This window comes from Plasmodium relictum (assembly GCF_900005765.1).
Source record: "Plasmodium relictum strain SGS1 genome assembly, chromosome: 14".
NCBI classification, from domain to species: Eukaryota; Apicomplexa; class Aconoidasida; order Haemosporida; family Plasmodiidae; genus Plasmodium; species Plasmodium relictum.
In genome coordinates, this window is record NC_041692.1 from 506978 (window position 1) to 524215 (window position 17238).

General features: G+C 17.5%; 4 protein-coding genes across 4 annotated transcripts; 2 read left to right on the forward strand and 2 right to left on the reverse strand.

Annotated features, from left to right (window-relative positions):
• Positions 1 to 219: 219 nt before the first annotated feature.
• Positions 220 to 1464, reverse strand: MYB1 (Myb1-related transcription factor, putative; the record flags this gene model as incomplete). The annotated part of the gene is made up of 1 exon (XM_028679190.1): positions 220 to 1464. The coding sequence occupies one exon, from the start codon at positions 1462 to 1464 to the stop codon at positions 220 to 222; it is 1245 nt and encodes a 414-aa protein (XP_028534928.1).
• A 2028-nt stretch (positions 1465 to 3492) lies between these two features.
• PRELSG_1413800 (exportin-1, putative) lies at positions 3493 to 7332 on the forward strand (the record flags this gene model as incomplete). Its single annotated transcript, XM_028679191.1, has 4 exons — positions 3493 to 6711; positions 6842 to 6931; positions 7007 to 7168; positions 7273 to 7332. The coding sequence occupies 4 exons, from the start codon at positions 3493 to 3495 to the stop codon at positions 7330 to 7332; spliced, it is 3531 nt and encodes a 1176-aa protein (XP_028534929.1).
• A 226-nt stretch (positions 7333 to 7558) lies between these two features.
• Positions 7559 to 9813, reverse strand: PRELSG_1413900 (protein kinase, putative; the record flags this gene model as incomplete). Its single annotated transcript, XM_028679192.1, has 13 exons — positions 7559 to 7628; positions 7740 to 7781; positions 8003 to 8085; positions 8157 to 8199; positions 8275 to 8334; positions 8473 to 8542; positions 8630 to 8648; positions 8729 to 8829; positions 8925 to 8970; positions 9039 to 9114; positions 9191 to 9232; positions 9379 to 9570; positions 9671 to 9813. The coding sequence occupies 13 exons, from the start codon at positions 9811 to 9813 to the stop codon at positions 7559 to 7561; spliced, it is 987 nt and encodes a 328-aa protein (XP_028534930.1).
• A 2973-nt stretch (positions 9814 to 12786) lies between these two features.
• On the forward strand, positions 12787 to 16602 carry IPK2 (inositol polyphosphate kinase, putative; the record flags this gene model as incomplete). The annotated part of the gene is made up of 1 exon (XM_028679193.1): positions 12787 to 16602. One exon carries the CDS (start codon positions 12787 to 12789, stop codon positions 16600 to 16602), a length of 3816 nt encoding a protein of 1271 aa, XP_028534931.1.
• Between the last annotated feature and the right edge of the window lie 636 nt (positions 16603 to 17238).

A 17238-nucleotide genomic window follows, 5' to 3' on the forward strand; every position in this document is an offset into this window, starting at 1 on the left:
ATAATTTTAAGTAGTGATAAATATACAAATTATAAATTTTTTTATAAATAAATTATATATATACATATACAAGAATATTTAATAATTAAATATAAATGTTTCAAAATTAAGAAAATTTTTGTTTAAACATAATAAATTAAATGTATAGAAATATATATATAATTTATAAGTCTAAATTCAAATAATAATTTTAAATATTAACTCTAGAAAAATAAAATATTACTTAATGTTCTCTTTTTGTTCCTTTTTTGCATTGATTAATCTTAAGTATCTTCTTTTATAGGATATTTCATCATTAATGTATTTTTTTTTTTTTTTTTCATTTTCAATTGCATAACAATTTTTTCTCTTTTCAATTCTTTTAATATTAGTGTTAAGACTTTCCATATGTTTTTTAATATCATACCAATTTTTATCACCAAGTATAGATACTAAAATTTGTAATTGTATATCTTCTAAAACATTAAAAGCTATTCTTTCTAATTTTATGTTTTCTTTTGTTTCATATAATTTATTTATTTTAATATATTCTTCGAAACAACTTAAAGGGCTTCTATTTGTGTTTAATTCTCTTGCTATACATTTCCATTCCTTCCTTTTGTATTTTTTACTTAAAAATAATAATTTTTTTATTTCTTCTTCTGTCCATTTTTTCTTTTCATCTTCAAAGCATCCATGATATAACCACATTTTTTGACACTCCCTCGAGTTTTGTGAATTATTCAAATTTTCAGAAACCTCTTCCCAAAATTTTAGAGCAAAACTAGTAAAGTTTTCTATTGGTACATTTTGGCTTGAAGTTTTATTATTTTCATTTAGTATTTCTTCTTTTCGATTCTTTACACTATCTGAATTATTTAATTCTGAATTTTCTCCACATATATCACTTATTTTTACTTTACTTGATTTTTCATGTCCCTCTGTTATTTTTTTTTTTCTATGAGTCTGTTCATCAAAATATAATTTTAACTTACTTAAAATACTTTTAGGATCACTTTTTGCTATTTCTTTTTGTTTTTGTTCTTTTAATTCATATGGTAAATCAGGATCTATTAGATAGTGAGTTGCATACCTTTTGGAAATTTTCTCTACAGTTTTAAATAGCATATCAATATCTTTTTTAGTCCAAGGATTTTTTTTATATTCATATTTTTTTCGATAGTTTAAAAATTTTGACTGAAAATGAAGTGTTTTTAATGCATCTTCATTAGATGGAACAAAGCCATTTTTTTTATCAAAAAACAAAGACATATGCATTCTATCTTCTGTTTTCATCCAATTTATTCTAGTAGGTTTTTTACTTGATAATATTTTTATTTCATTATATTTATTATTTATATAATCATTTAATTTATCTATATTTCCATTAATTAATTTTATCATTTTTTCTATGAATGATAAATAATTATGCAACTTCTCTTCTAAACTAGACAAATTTTTATATTCAATATTTTCTATATTCATTGTTCTACATATATATATTCATTTAAAAAAAAAATAAAAAAAAATGTATTAATAGGGTAATACATAAAAATAAACTTTTTACACTTTTTTTTTTATGTTAATAAAACAAAAAAAAAATTTAAATAAATATAATAATTTTTCACTCTTGAAGTTTTTATTCTTTGAGAAAATAATTAAAAAAAACAAAAAAATAAAAAAAATAAAGTTAATAAAATATTAATTATATAAAGATTTTTAAATAAGTAACATATTATCTTTTTTTATATAATTTATGCTTGTTTATGTTTTTTAAATATACACATACACATATATTTTTTTTTTCTCTGGTTACAAAATTAAAATAAAAAAGTAGCAAAATAAAATAAAGTGTAACAATTCAAAGTTTTATAAATTTAACATTAAAAATATATATATGTTTATATATAATTTTTACTAAAAAGGAATTCAATATGAAAGAAAATATATATTATTAATCTTTTATTACTTCAACTTTTTAATTCGTTTTTGCCTTTTTTTAATATATTCCTAGTTGAATTTATTTTTATTCTTAATAAAATATTATTTTATTATTTTTTTTTTTTAAATAATTTTTTTCTAATTTAAAAATTTTTTTATTAAAACATATATTTTTATAAATTAATTTTTGTTTATGTTTTTTATTTCTTATAATTATTATAGAATTATGTCCTTTTTTAATTTTAAAATTTTATGTTGCCAGAATATTCTATATCACTTTGAATTATACTGAATATTTATAAAAAAAAATTTTATTTATTCATTTTTGAGTTTTTTTTTTTTTTTTTTGAAATGTAATTCATTAATTCTATATTTCTAAAATAAAACTTTAAATGAGAATTTATAACAAATGATTTATATTTTTACGTAAAACGAATTTTCTCTATATGAAAATAAAAAAGTAAAATGAAGATAACTAGAAATTCAAAAAAAAAATGGTTAATATATATGATAAAATGATTTAGAAAAAAAATACATACATATAAATATATTTTGTATATAGATATGTATGAATAGAAGAAATCTTTGTCTTTATATATAATAATAAAAATTCAATTAAAACAAAATTTTGGAAGTTCTCTCAATTTTTTTTTTTTTTTTTTTTGTATACTATTTTAATCAGGTGTTTAAATTTTATGAAAAAAATATATTTTTTTTTTTTTTCATATTTCATCTTTATATTATTTTTTATTATTTCATTTTAAGAAAAATATAATTATTTACTTTTTTTTTTAAACATAAAAGAAAAAATATATATATATATTATGAAGTTCATATAATATTATGTATTAAAACAGTTGTGCTCAATGTTATTGTTATAAAAAAAATTATCTAAAAAAATTAAAGGAAAAATTTTAAGATGAAATTTCATTAGTATATTATATCATTTTTATTGTATTTTTGAATCCATTTATTCATTTAAATATATATATAAGAAAAAAAAAAATAGAAACAAAAAAAAAAAAATTAAATAAATAAAATGAAATAAGGAAAAATATAAAATAAAACAAACAAAAAAAAAAAAAAATAAAAATAAAATGTTAATATAAATAAAAGTAAAATAGGTTAACTTTAAAGCAGAATGCATATATAAGTGTAGTTATTACAAGTAATAAAATATTTTATATTCTTAAGTATATGAAAAGAGAAACACTCATAGAAATAGAATTAAAAATATAATTTTTTTTTAAATTGTAATTTTATGAATGAAATAAAAAGAAAAAAATAAAGATTCATAATTTATAATTAAAGAAAATATTATAATAAAGAGAAAAAAAAATTCCATACAAAGAAAGAAAATATATATGTATTGTTAAAATTTTATTATCTATAAAATATTAAATAAGTCCTTTTAAAATTAATAAATAAAAGAATAAAAACAAAAGCATTAATAAACTAATAAAATTTATTTTTGAAATATATATATATATACAGAAATACTTGTTCTAATATAAAAGCATTTTTATATAATTTTTAAAAAATATTTTTAATAATAAAGAAAAAGTTAAAAAAATGGATGAATTAGAGGTAGCTATATTATGCTTGTATGGAAATCAAAATTCAAGTATCAGCAAAAATGAAGCACAAAAATACTGTGAGAATTTTCAAAGTAATATAGATTGCTGGAAGTATTGTATTAGCAAATTTTTGACAACAGATAAATTAGAAGTAAAATTTTTTTGTATTCATGTAATTAATGAAAAATTGCAAAATTTAAAATTAGAAGACTTGTTAGTAATAAAAAGCTCTTTATTTACTTATTTAGAAAAGAAGTATGTAACTGCAAATGAAGATTCATGTGTAGTAAATAAAATTCTTCAATTATACCTATCATTAATAGAGGTATTATATCCAAATAATATGAATGACGCTTTTAAATTTCTTATTAACTTAATTATGTTAAGTAACGATATAAATATAAAAACTATTTATATAAATTTCTTCGTGAAATTAATGAATATGCTAGATATAGAATATATAGATAATGTGTATACTAAAAAAAGTGTACAAACGATAACAAATTTAAAAGAAGCAATTAAAGAAAATGATTTGCCGCTAATTGTTGAATGCTTTTATTTTATTATGAATTTAAATATTGAAGAGCTTAGTGCCTTAAGCATTTTCACTTTATCTAAGTATGTATCTTGGATAGATATAAACTATGTAGCTAATGATAAAATTTTAACTTTTATTTATCAATGTTTAAATTCTCTAAATTCTATTAGCGAAGCTAGTTATTGTTTTTTAACAGCTTTAATTCGAAAAGGAATGAATCCACTTAATAAAATACAATTTATTGAAAATATAAATATTATATGTGTTATCGAAAATTCTCCAAAAATTGTTGATGTATCTTTTGATATAAACAAAAAAATTATGATAAAAAAAGGAGAATTGATTAATCATATATGCTTGGAATTAGTTGAGTCTATTTATGAAATAAACAAATTAAAAGATTATAATATAAATATGTTAAAATATAATGAAGTGTGTACTAAAGCTACTAATTTCTTATTTTTAATTTTACCGCATGCATTAGATGTATTTGCCATTGATAATTTTTATGTAGCTAGTACAGTAGAAAAATTTTTTAGTTTATTTTTTACCAAGTTTAAGAGTATTGTAGATGCTACATCTATAATTTCTTCTGATTATGAGAAAACAAATAATGAAAATATAAAAACGAACTCATATAAAATACCTATAAGTAAATTAAATGTTTTTATTAACACACTAGTTTGCACAACTGTTAGCAAATTTGAATATCCATCTTATATTCAGGAAGATTATGATGAAGAAGATGAGGAATTTATTGCTTTTTTTAATTTTAGAGAAAATATTGAAAAATTATATCAGCGTTTAATACTATTTGATAAATTAAAAGCAATTGAAATCATTAAAAATGCAATAATTTATTTAAATGAAAATTTTGATAATTTAAAATGGAATAGTATTGAATCCAAATTATATGCTTTTTATATAACAACCTCTATTTATAGTGAATATAAACCTGGTAATAATATTTCAAGCAATAATAATAATAAGGATAATATAAGTAATTCTAATTCAATTTTGAAACTAAATAAAGAAGTTAATGAATCAATAGATTATAACAATTTACTTTTTGATTGTTTAATAGAATTACTGAAAAATAGAAAAATTTTAAATTGTACTAATGATCTTATTAATATAAATTTAATGGAAATATTTCATAGGTTAAATTTGTTTTTTATTAAAAATCCAGATTACGTGGAATATTCTCTACATGTTTTTATTACAAATGGTATTAGAAGTAATAAAAATAAAACAGTCAAGAAGTCATTACATATTTTTAAAAAATTTTTAAAAACAAATTCATATGTTATATCTAACTATATCAAAGATATACTACAATTGTTAGAATCATATCTAGACATTCCATGTATGTATCAAAAGTTTGAAAAAAATAATATATTAGAAAATACGACCCTAGATGAAAATACGATAAAAGATATTTACAGTTTCATTTATTATGGAAAAAATTATACATATGAAGATCAAATAGATATTTATGAAATTGTGGGGTTACTATTGTTGCATTATGATTTTACAAAAGTAAAAAGAATAATGAAAAATGATTCGCCACATCAAAATAGAAATTTCAATAACATAACTGTCAATAACAATAATAATAATATGAATAATAACATAAATGATGAAAATGAAAAAATAAGTGAAGAGTTCATTTCTAATTATAAAGATAGAATTCTTTATTTTAGAGGGATATTAAATAAATTATTAGAAAACTTGTCTTCTATTAAAAATTTATATTTAAATTCATCAAAAACTCAACATGCTAATATATGTTTAAGTTTTACATGTAGTGTAATTATTAAATGCATAGGTGCATTATGTAAAAATGTAAATATAAACATCACGGATGTTTTATTGAATGATTTAGACAATACATTAGGTATTATAATTAGTGAATCATTAGAGCTATTTTATAATAATTATATAGTGAGGGATTCTGTTCTTTTTACTTATAGAATTCTTTCATATCTATTTAAGGATCTATCACTTAATTATACTATTAAAATATTACCATATTTTTATAACATATCATACAACATGATAATGAATAAAATGCAAAGAAGTACAAACAGACAAAGCAATACTTCTATTTCTTTTAATATGATTATGAATACTCCTACTTCATATCAAATGGCATCCTCATCGACAGATGATATCGCAAAAAATTCTAGTATACACCAAGAAGAATTAAAATATTTATTTAATGAGTTAAATGAATTAAGTATATTAGTTTGCCATCTTATATCAACTCATAAAGAAAAATCAATTGATACATTTGTTAATCCATATATATATAATATTACTCAAATTCATATAAATGTGTGGAAATGTATGAATGTACAATCTCATGAAATGCAAAGAGAACAAAATTCAGTACTATCTCCATTATTATTAATATTATATAACATATCTTTAAATATTCCCTCTGCTTTTCACAATTTAATATCTTTTGAAAACATTGCATCGAATCATAAACAATTTTGTGAAATATTTTCTAATGATGAGATAATAAAAAATAAAATTTCAAATGCTATTACAAGTATTTTAGTTATTTCTTTAAATTATAATAACACCAATGATTTTAATATTTGTTTATATTCTGCTCAAACCTTTTCCAATATGTTGAACAATGCTACATGCATGAATAATCCAAACGAGGTAATTAAAAACCTTTATATATATATATATATATATATATTATTACTATTGCACAATTATGAAATCTTGTAAATAATTTGACAATTTTATTAAAAAAAAAATACTTTATTTCATTTTGTATATTTTTCAGATACTAAGTAAATATCCTATAATGCAAATTATTGACACATTATGTATAACTTTGAAGTCTCTTGATTATTCAGATCCCAAAAATAAAAGGGTTGGCATATTTTTCCAAATATTCATATATATATATATTTGTATATAATAACATATTTATTTTTCTATTTTTTAGATAATTCAAGAAGTTTTAAGCATTTTTAGATTATTTTGTGGGTTTAAAGTAAGTGCAAATTGTTTACCTGATAAAGTAATAGAAAATTCTCAAATTTGTTTGCAGAATTCTCTTTTATCTGTTTTTAAAAATAACCCAAATGATATTGCAATTTTGCTTCAAGTAAGATAAATATTACACTTTTATATATTTTTTTCTTTTTTTTTCTCTCCTATATATATATATATATATATATTCTTTTAAAAAAATTTTAATTTTATTTTTAGGCTATTAATTCAAACAATCAACAACAATTTAGACAAATTTTATCAAATTTAGTTGCATAATAAAAAAAAAAAATTTCAAGTTACCTATTCATTTATAAAATTTTTTTTTTTTAAACTTAACAAAAACTTATGAAAATTTAAAAAAAAAAAAAATAAAAAAATAAAAAAAATAAAAAAAATAAAAACTAATTTGTGTAAATTTTCACAGTTTGATAAAATATTAAAAAAAATATTAAAAAAATTATAAAATATTATCTTTTTTTTTTTTTTTTTATTATCCCATTTTTTAATTATGTAATGAAGAAAAATATGAATTACTTAAAATTTCTTCAATTTTTAATCTTTCGCTTGGGGCCCTTAAGAAAAATTCATTTAAAAAATTTAGTAATATATATGGACACTAAAAAGAAGTTTTTACATCTATATTATAATATAAAATGAAATAAAACTATTAAGATATCAATAACCATTTTAAAAGTCCATCTATTATATTAATTAATTCTTTTTCGCTGAAGATATAAAATTTAATAATTTAAAGATTTATAAGATACAGATAAAAAGTTATTAAAATTGTTTAAACTTCATTTGATGAAACAGCAAAAAATATATAAAAAAAAAGTAATGAATCAGTAATTTTTTTATTAATATTCAAGATATGAACTTAATAAAAAAAAAGGTAATATAGTTTTTACACATAGAAAGCGTTTATCATAATTTTTTTATTTTTAACTTTTCTTCTAAAGAATGTCCTAGGATACTGCTCCATGATAAGGGAAGAATATTTAGCTCACATAATTCCTTTATTAAAAAATTCTTTAAGTAAAAAAAAAGAAAAAAAAAAGTTTATTCCTTTTTTATTATAAGTTTTATTTAGTGGTTATTACATTTTTTTTACTAGTATAATTTTTTATATTTTCATAGAAACTCCTTAAAAAAAAAAAAAAATTAAAATTTTTTTTATATTTCTTATTTTTTTTAATTTCTTTTAAATTTATTATTTACATTTTCGGGGATCCTAACACTTCAATTATATTTATTATTTGAGAGCATTCTTCTGAAAATCTTTTAAAAATAATAACATATTATAATTTAAAAAAAAAAAAAATAAATAATAAATAATAATAATAATTAAAAAAAATAAAAAAATAAAATAAAATAATTTAGTTTAATATAAGAATTTTTTTTTTTTTAATTTCTAACTGATCTTTTTTAAATTTTCCAGGAAATAAAGGACACAGATTTATTAATTCAAAAATTATGCATCCCAATGCTAAAAAATTAAAAATTAATATTTATCGAAAAATAGAAAAAAAAAGCTGATTAGTAGTAGGAATTTAATAAAAAAAAAATTACTAACACCATAAATCTACTTCTGTCTAAAAAAAAAAAAAAACAATAATAATAAAAAAAAAAATATTTAATATAAAATAAAAAAAAATAAAAAATTTAATATAACCGTATAGTACATTGAACCACATAATAATTCTGGTGCTCTATACCATCTTGAACAAATATAAGGGATAGAAATAATATTCTTATGAACTTTTTTTGCTGATCCTTTAAAAAATATATAAAAAATAAATAAATTATTTTCATAAAGGATTAAAAAAAAAAGAAGACAACAATTTCAAACTAAAAAATATATATTTTACCTAAATCACATATTTCTACTTTAATATTAGAAGAATCTAAATCAATCTTTAAAGAAATATACATATATATACATATATATATATATATATATATAATATTTTTTTTTTATTTACTAATATATTATCTGGTTTTAAATCTCTATGAGCAAAGTTATATTTATGTAAATGTTTTAACCCTAAACATATTTGACTGAAAATTTTTCAATATAACTATATATTTTCTTTATATATATATACATACATATATATATATTTTAATTAATTACTAAATAATGGTTTTTAAATCGGATGGTGAAATTCTAGTAGATCTAATAAATAGGAACAAAAAAAAATTCATTTTCTTAAAAATTAAGAATTTTGTATCTTTAAAAAGTATAACAAAATTATATGCATTACTTCTTATTCTAAAATAATTTATTAATTATTGAAAAAGTTTTAATGCATTTATTTTTACTTATTTTCTCTTTTTTCTTGTTTTTTCAATCTAATATATTTTCCCAAACTATAGGTCATATACTTAAACACTATATTTTGAATTCTAAATCCCTTTTTAGTAGTTGTATAAAAAATAGACTTTATATTTACTATATTTTTGCTAGAATTCATTTTTTTTAATAAATCAACTTCTCTTGAAACCTTATTTCTCCTTTTTTTTTTTTTTTTATTAAAGCATATAATAATAAAAAAAATTAATTCTATATATTTAATTATAATTTAAAATTTTTTTAATTTATTGTTATTATAACCATTTGGGAGATCTTTTTATTGCCACTGCTTCTTGTGTACAAAGATCAACAGCTGAGTAAACTTTACCAAAAGTTCCTTTTCCAATTAATTTAATTAATTTATATCGAGGATTTTCTTTTTTAATGCTCTTTATTTTATTCATTTTACATAAAATTTTATTATTATTCTTTTTTTTATAGTTAAGATATATTTCTTATATAAAACAAAAAAAAGAGCAAACTGTTTGTAATAGTACTAAAATTTTTAAAGATTTAAAATAAAAAATATTTCCTATTTTTAAATAAATAGAATGAAATATATTCTGCATATTATATTTTTTAAAATAAGAATAGACAAGAGAACAAAAAAAAAAAAAAAAAACGAAAATAACTAGTAACATTACAAAAAAAAAGTTAATAGTTTTTTTTAAGTTCATATAGAGTTTATATTTAGAAATTTAAAAAAAAAAATATATTTAAAGATATGAAAGAAAATATGAAAAGATAAAATAAAAAAGTAGAAAATTTCATGTATGTACATATATACTTTTAATTTTTTTATATATTTCATTTTTTTTTTTTTTTTTGAATCAACATTCTAAAATTCTAATTTATAAACTTTATAAATATATATTTTATTATTTCATTTTAATATTTTTTTTATGAATACAAGTGTATGCTTATATTTATTTTTATTTGGCTTATTAGTTTTTATTAAATTATAGTATATAATTAATATATACTTCCACTTATTTTATTTTTTTCTAAGTTTCTTTTAAATAAAAATACACTACCAAGCAAAATAAAAAAAAAAAAAAAAATTTGAAAATTTAAGATTATCAATAATACATTCAAAATTTTTTTAGTTTTATTTTAATAGTATATTTTTAATAATAATTGAAAAAAAAAATTTTAAGTATTTTATTTTCAATATATATAATTTGCATAATATAAATTTCTTGATTATATCTTTCAGTTATATATACTTATTTTTATACAATTAAAAAATATATACTTTAAAATTAATGTTAATATATATATGTATATAGAATAATGAATAATTCGCTTGTAAAATTTAATCATATATATGATGTAACTATTTTACTGAATCTTATCTTTCTAATTTATTATAAATAATAACATATTGATTTTTTTTAAATTCTGTAAGAAATTTATGTATAAAGTAAAAATATATATAAATTATCATTTTGCACATTTATATTTTCTTTTAATTTGCTATATAGGAAGTATAACTATTATTATCATTTTAATTTAATAATTTTCATAAACTTCATTTTATCGGTAAAATATTAAAAAATTAAAAAGTAAAACAAACTATTACACGCATTATTAGACATCTTAAGTAACCTAAATTGTGTAATATTTTCTATACAATACAATATATATATAAATACATATTTTAAAAAAGTTTCAATTTATAATTGTTTCATTAATTTTTCACTATAATTGTATGCATATATAATTATATAAAATCCGTCTTATTTTCTTTAAATTAATAATACTATTTAGTATGTTCATTTTATATCATATATTTTATTTTTATTTTTCTTAAATGTTTATACATACTTCTAAATTAAGAATAAAAATTGTAATTTTTAAAAACGTTTAACTTAAAATTATTATTTTTTTTTTTTTTAATAATGCTTCAAAACGGATAAAAAAAAAATTATAATAAAATAAAAGTATTCTTTTTTATTTTCATTTTCATTTTTACATTTTATTTCATTTTTTTTTTTTTTACTCTTTTAAAAACTTTAGAATAGTAGTATACAAAAGTAAAAGATATAATTTGGAAAAAAATTATAATTCGTTGGAATTTTCTGTTCCATAATTTTATTCTATTATTATAGTAGTACGTTTTTTAAAAATAAAATATATACATATTACTTAACATTCATTTTTATTATTTTTTTTATTATGCACAATTAAATAAAAAATTGAAAACTTTTGTTTGTAATAATAATTTTTTTTTTTTGTAAAATTTATATAGATTCACATAAGAGATATTACAAAAATAATATATATATATATATATAAATGTGTAAAAAAAAAATAAATTTTATAAAATTTTTATGTTTTTTCTTTTTTTTTCTTTTTTTATTATTATATAATTATTTTTGATTTTATGGTATTTTGTGCTTTTTTTTTTTATATTATTTTTATTTTATGTACTTGTCACATTAAGGTTTATACCTCTTGTAATCTTAAGTACGTTTTTTTTATTATTTTTTCTCAATATAAAAGAAAAAATTAATAACAAATAAACATATAATAATAGTTCATAATTACTTCATATAATAATAAAAAAAAAAAATTTTGCTTTTAAATAAAAAGATTAGATTATTATAAATTTTAAGAAAAACAGAAAAAAGAAATTTTTTCTTTTTTAAATCTTTTACTTCACACAATATAAAAAAAAATTAAAGAGTCAAAACTTTTGAAAAATACTTTTTTTTTGATTTTTTGGTTTTTGTTTTTTGTTTTTTGTTTTTTGTTTTTTGTTTTTTGTTTTTTCATTTCATATATTTTGTTAGAGAAAAAAAATAAAATTAAAGAATATAAATTGAAATAAATTGGTATTATGTCTATCTTATTTCTTTTTCGTATATATATATATTTTATATATGAATTTAGAAAAAAACACTGAAAGAAGTAATTTGAGTTTTGTATAAATTCGAATTGCTATGTATGTTTTTGTATAATTTATTATATATATATATTTATATCTATTGAACTTTAGGTATGAATATAAGTTTAGTAAAGTAAAAAATAGCTCATTTATTGAGAGAACAATAATTATATATATAGGTATGCTAATTTTTAAAAATAACAAAAAAAAAAAAAAAAAGTAATTAAAATAATCAAATTTTAATTAATTAGAATGTGTAATATTATTTTTTTTTTTTATTTTACTTTACCTTATTTTACATTTTTTTTTTAAAAAAACAAACTAAAAAATTATTAAAAATATGGAAAATTTTGTAAATATAACAAAAATATAAATATATATTTATATATATATATATATATATGCATTCTTATGTATGATCTTTATATAATTTTAAGGAACTTTTTCAATATTTTTCATAGTAGTTTTTTTATTTAATTCTTTTAAAATGAATGTTGAGGAATATAGACATCAAGTTGGTGGTCATTGTAAATTAATTAAACCGAAGGATTCATCAAAAGTTTATAAGCCATTAATAGAAAATGAATATATATTTTATGAAAAATTAACAAATTTTCGTTCTTCTTCTGCTGAATCTGGACCATTACATATTTTAAAAAAGTTTATTCCTAAATTTTATGGTGTCACTGAAATAGTCATTGAATCTTATTCTGATCTTGAAGATAAGAATTTATGTCCATATTCTAATAATATCAAAAATAATAAAGAAAAAAAAAATAAATATAAAAAGTATATAAAGTTGAATATAAAGGAAGATGAGAAAAAATTGAAAGAGATGAACAAAGATAATGTTGAAAATTTAGAAATTGAAGAAAATGTAAATAATCAGTGGATAGAGAAAAGTAAAAATGAAGATAATAACAAAAAAAATTTAAGTGGTAAACATATTGATATAAATGATGAAATCATAGAAAAAAATGAATTTGATGAAAAAAATGAAAATATACATAATACGGACAGTATAAAGAAAAATGATAATATATATAAGAAAGTTAGAAAAAGGAAGGAGTGTGTTCCTCATATTGTTTTAGAAGATTTAGTATATGGATTTAAAAGACCATGTGTATTAGATATAAAAATGGGGAAAAGACAAAGAAAAATAGGTGCATCATTAGAAAAAAAAAAAAGGCAAGTAGAAAAAAGTTTTAAGACAACTAGTCATTCTTTAGGTTTTCGATTATGTGGGTGTCAAAACTATAATAAATTGAGCGATACTTTATTTTATAAAGATAAATACTGGGGAAGAAAATTAAGTAAAGAAAAAATTCCATGGGCTATTAGAAATTGGTTTTGGAATGGATGTTTGTTATATGAAGAATTAATACCTCTTTTGTTAGAAAAACTACATAGTTTTTTTAATTGTATTGTTGAGTTAAGACATTATCGATTTTGGTCTTCTTCCTTATTGTGGGTTTTTGATGGAGGATTAAATGATAAAAAAGCGAGATCTAATTCATTAGATATTAGGATGATTGATTTCGCAAATACTATATATTTACAAGACAATCCTTCTCCAGATGATGAATATATTTTCGGTTTAAAAAATTTAATTGATTCTATTCAAATTTTAAATAATTCAATTCATAATATATATTTCTTGCCATATGAAATTACTACATGTTTTTATTCAGATAACTATAATACAAGAGGGATTTGGGAAAATAGGATTTTCAAGAAATCGAAATCTGTTATTTTTGAAGAAAAGAAAAAAAAAAACAAAAAAACTGTTTATATAAATTTTGAATTTTTAAAAAATACTAAAAAGAAAAAAAAAAAAAAAAATGAAATCCCAACTATAAGTAACTCAGATTACTTAATTGAAGAAGATTTAAATAAATTCTCGCAAAAAAAAAAAAAAAAAAAAAAAATTCAAATTATAAGTAATTCAGATTACCCAATTAAAGAAGATATAAATGTACATGCATATAATAAAAATGAAAATAACAAAACATATCATAAAGGAATTATAAGTACTGATATGAAAAAAAGCATAGGTAACTTAGTTAATAATGATTTAAATGAGACAAAGATAGAGAGTTGTGAGTATAATGATATTATGTTCATGCAAAATAAGAATGATACAAGAAAAAATGATACAGATAAGATGATAGATACACAAATGTATGATGAGACAAATAAATTGTCACAAGAAATTTTGAAAGATTCTATTACTAGAAAGTTAGATGATAATAAAAATATAGAGGCATTATATAATAGATCAAATTATAAGAGTAAAATAGAATTAATAATAGAAGAACATATAGGTAAAGGCATTGAAAAATGCTATAAAAATGAACAAATAGAAGTTGAAGAAAAAGAAAATAAGAAAGTCGACTCATTGAAAAGCGAAAAAGATAACTATGGAGAAGAAAGAGAAAAAAAAAATGAAATAAAATCATCTAACTTGTTGAACCAAAGTGGTATTTTCAATTCTTATATAGAATACAGTAATCAAGCTATAGATAAAGAAAGATTAAATACATATGAAGAAAAAATGACAGAAATAAAAAATGATAGTCATAATAAAAATATAAGTAATATTAAAAGGTCAAAATATAATAAGGAAGTAGAAATTGGATATATTGATACTAATAAAAAATATTTAAATAATTTTCCATTATCAAAGAATCACGATAAAAAAAGAAGTACATCAACATTATTATCAAAGAATTATAACAAAAAAATTAACACAAAATTAAAGTATAACAAATCATATGATAAAATAATACATGAAACTATTATTAGAACTCTAAAAATTGTTTCAAAACTTAATAAAAAAATTCAAAAGAAAATAGGAAATTATTCTGATGCTATTTCTAATTCAGAAAATAATAGGTATATTAAGAAATACAGTGATGATTATTCTAATAGGATTCAAAAGAATAATAAAAATGATGGTGAAGAAAATAGTTATGAAATGGATACACTAAATGATAAATATAAGAATGAAAGTATCTTTAATCAATTTAACAGTAACAGTGATGTTATAAATTATAAAAATAATAAAAATAAAAAATATTATGAGGTGAATAAAGAATCATCAAATTTAATTAAAGAAAAAGGAACAAGAAATAAGGAAAATGGCGATGAAATGAGAGAAAATTATAAAAATGGAAATGATTTCATTTATTTTAGAAATACAAACTACAAGAAGCATACGAATGATAAAAATGTGTATAATTTATTAATCAGCAATATAAAAAAAGAAAATTCATTTAATTACATGATCAAAAATAGTGATATAAAAAAAAAAATTATGTACACGAGTGTTTTAAATAAAAATATAAACCTCAAAGTATTGATAAATCGAATTATTAAAATGGAAATAGAAAAAAAAAAGAAGGAAGAAAATCGTCTATTAATAAAAAATAAGAGACACATTAATTTAAAAAGTTTATGTATGAGTAATTTTTCTGATAGCAATAAAGATATCATAGAAATACAAAACAAAATAAAAAAAATGAAAATAAAAAAAAGTGTGTTGAATAAAAATTTAAACAATAAGCAAAATGAATATTTATTTAAAAATAACCAATATTTGTTAAAGTATTTAAATTATAACTCGGATTCAATATTAATTTCTAAAAGTATAAAAAACTACAATTCAAAGCAAAAACTAAAAGAAAAGAATAATATATATAAAAGATGTAGTTCTTGTACAGATATGTTATTAAGTATTAAGAAAGGGAAGAGAAAAAAAAATAAAAGAAATAAAATAAGGAAATTGCTTCTAAGAAAACTGAATGTATTTTCAAATGTTAAAGGCAACATTAAAATAAATAAAAAAAAAGTTTTTAATAATAATATTAGCAATAAATTGGATTTGACACATATGAATAAAAAATTAGGAAATACTTTATTTCATAACCTTTCCGATGAATTTAATGTATTTAATTCTGAATATAAAAGTAACTTTTATTTTGATGAAATTTCTCATCAAAAAGGGAATGATTCTATTAAAAAAAAGTATTTCGTAAATGAAATGAGAAGTAAAAATTTAATAGTTCCTTTAACAGAAACTAATGAAAATTATAAATATCTACGTAGATCCTTATCAGAACCAAATTTTTATAAATTTAATCATTTTAGATGTGTAAATAATGATTTTTATGACAATAAAATCAATTACAATAATTTAATTAAAAACAGATTAGATAAATTAACTAAAGTACCAATTTATAATCAAATATATGGATTTTCATCTAATTCGAGTAATACATATTCATCTGATTATTCTTTTTAAAAATTATAATTTTTTTTTTTTTTCAAGTTCAAAATCTGAAAATATTACAAATACTTGTGTTTGATTATATAAGACAATTTGCAATAAAAAGAAAAATTTATTGTTATATGAAAGAGAAAATTAGGAAATAACTAAGATAAAATATATATTTTTAGCAAATATGGATTTCAAAAGCTTATATTTAAAAAAAAAAAAAATTATATGATTTTATGTTTTCATTATTATTTTTATTTTTTATTAATTTTTTTTTTTTTTTAATAAATTTTGCTATTTAATTTTTTCTTGTCAAATTACAAAACTATTATACTATATTTTTTTCTTTTTTTTTTGATTTTTTTAGAGAAATAATAAATTTTTTTTTTTTTATTGTGATTTATTTTAAAATAATTATAACTGATTTTAATATTGTTTTAATATATATTAAGATATATTATTCTAAAATATATTTTCTCATTATTTCCAAAATTATTTAATCTTATGTCTAACTCCATTCTTTTAATAAATATATTTTTTCACTTTTTTTTAAATATATAAATTAAAAAAATAATTTTATAAAAATTATAAAAAAAAAAATATTTTAGATTTTTAGTTTATTAAAACATTTATAAATTATGAGAAATTTTAAACTCAAATTTT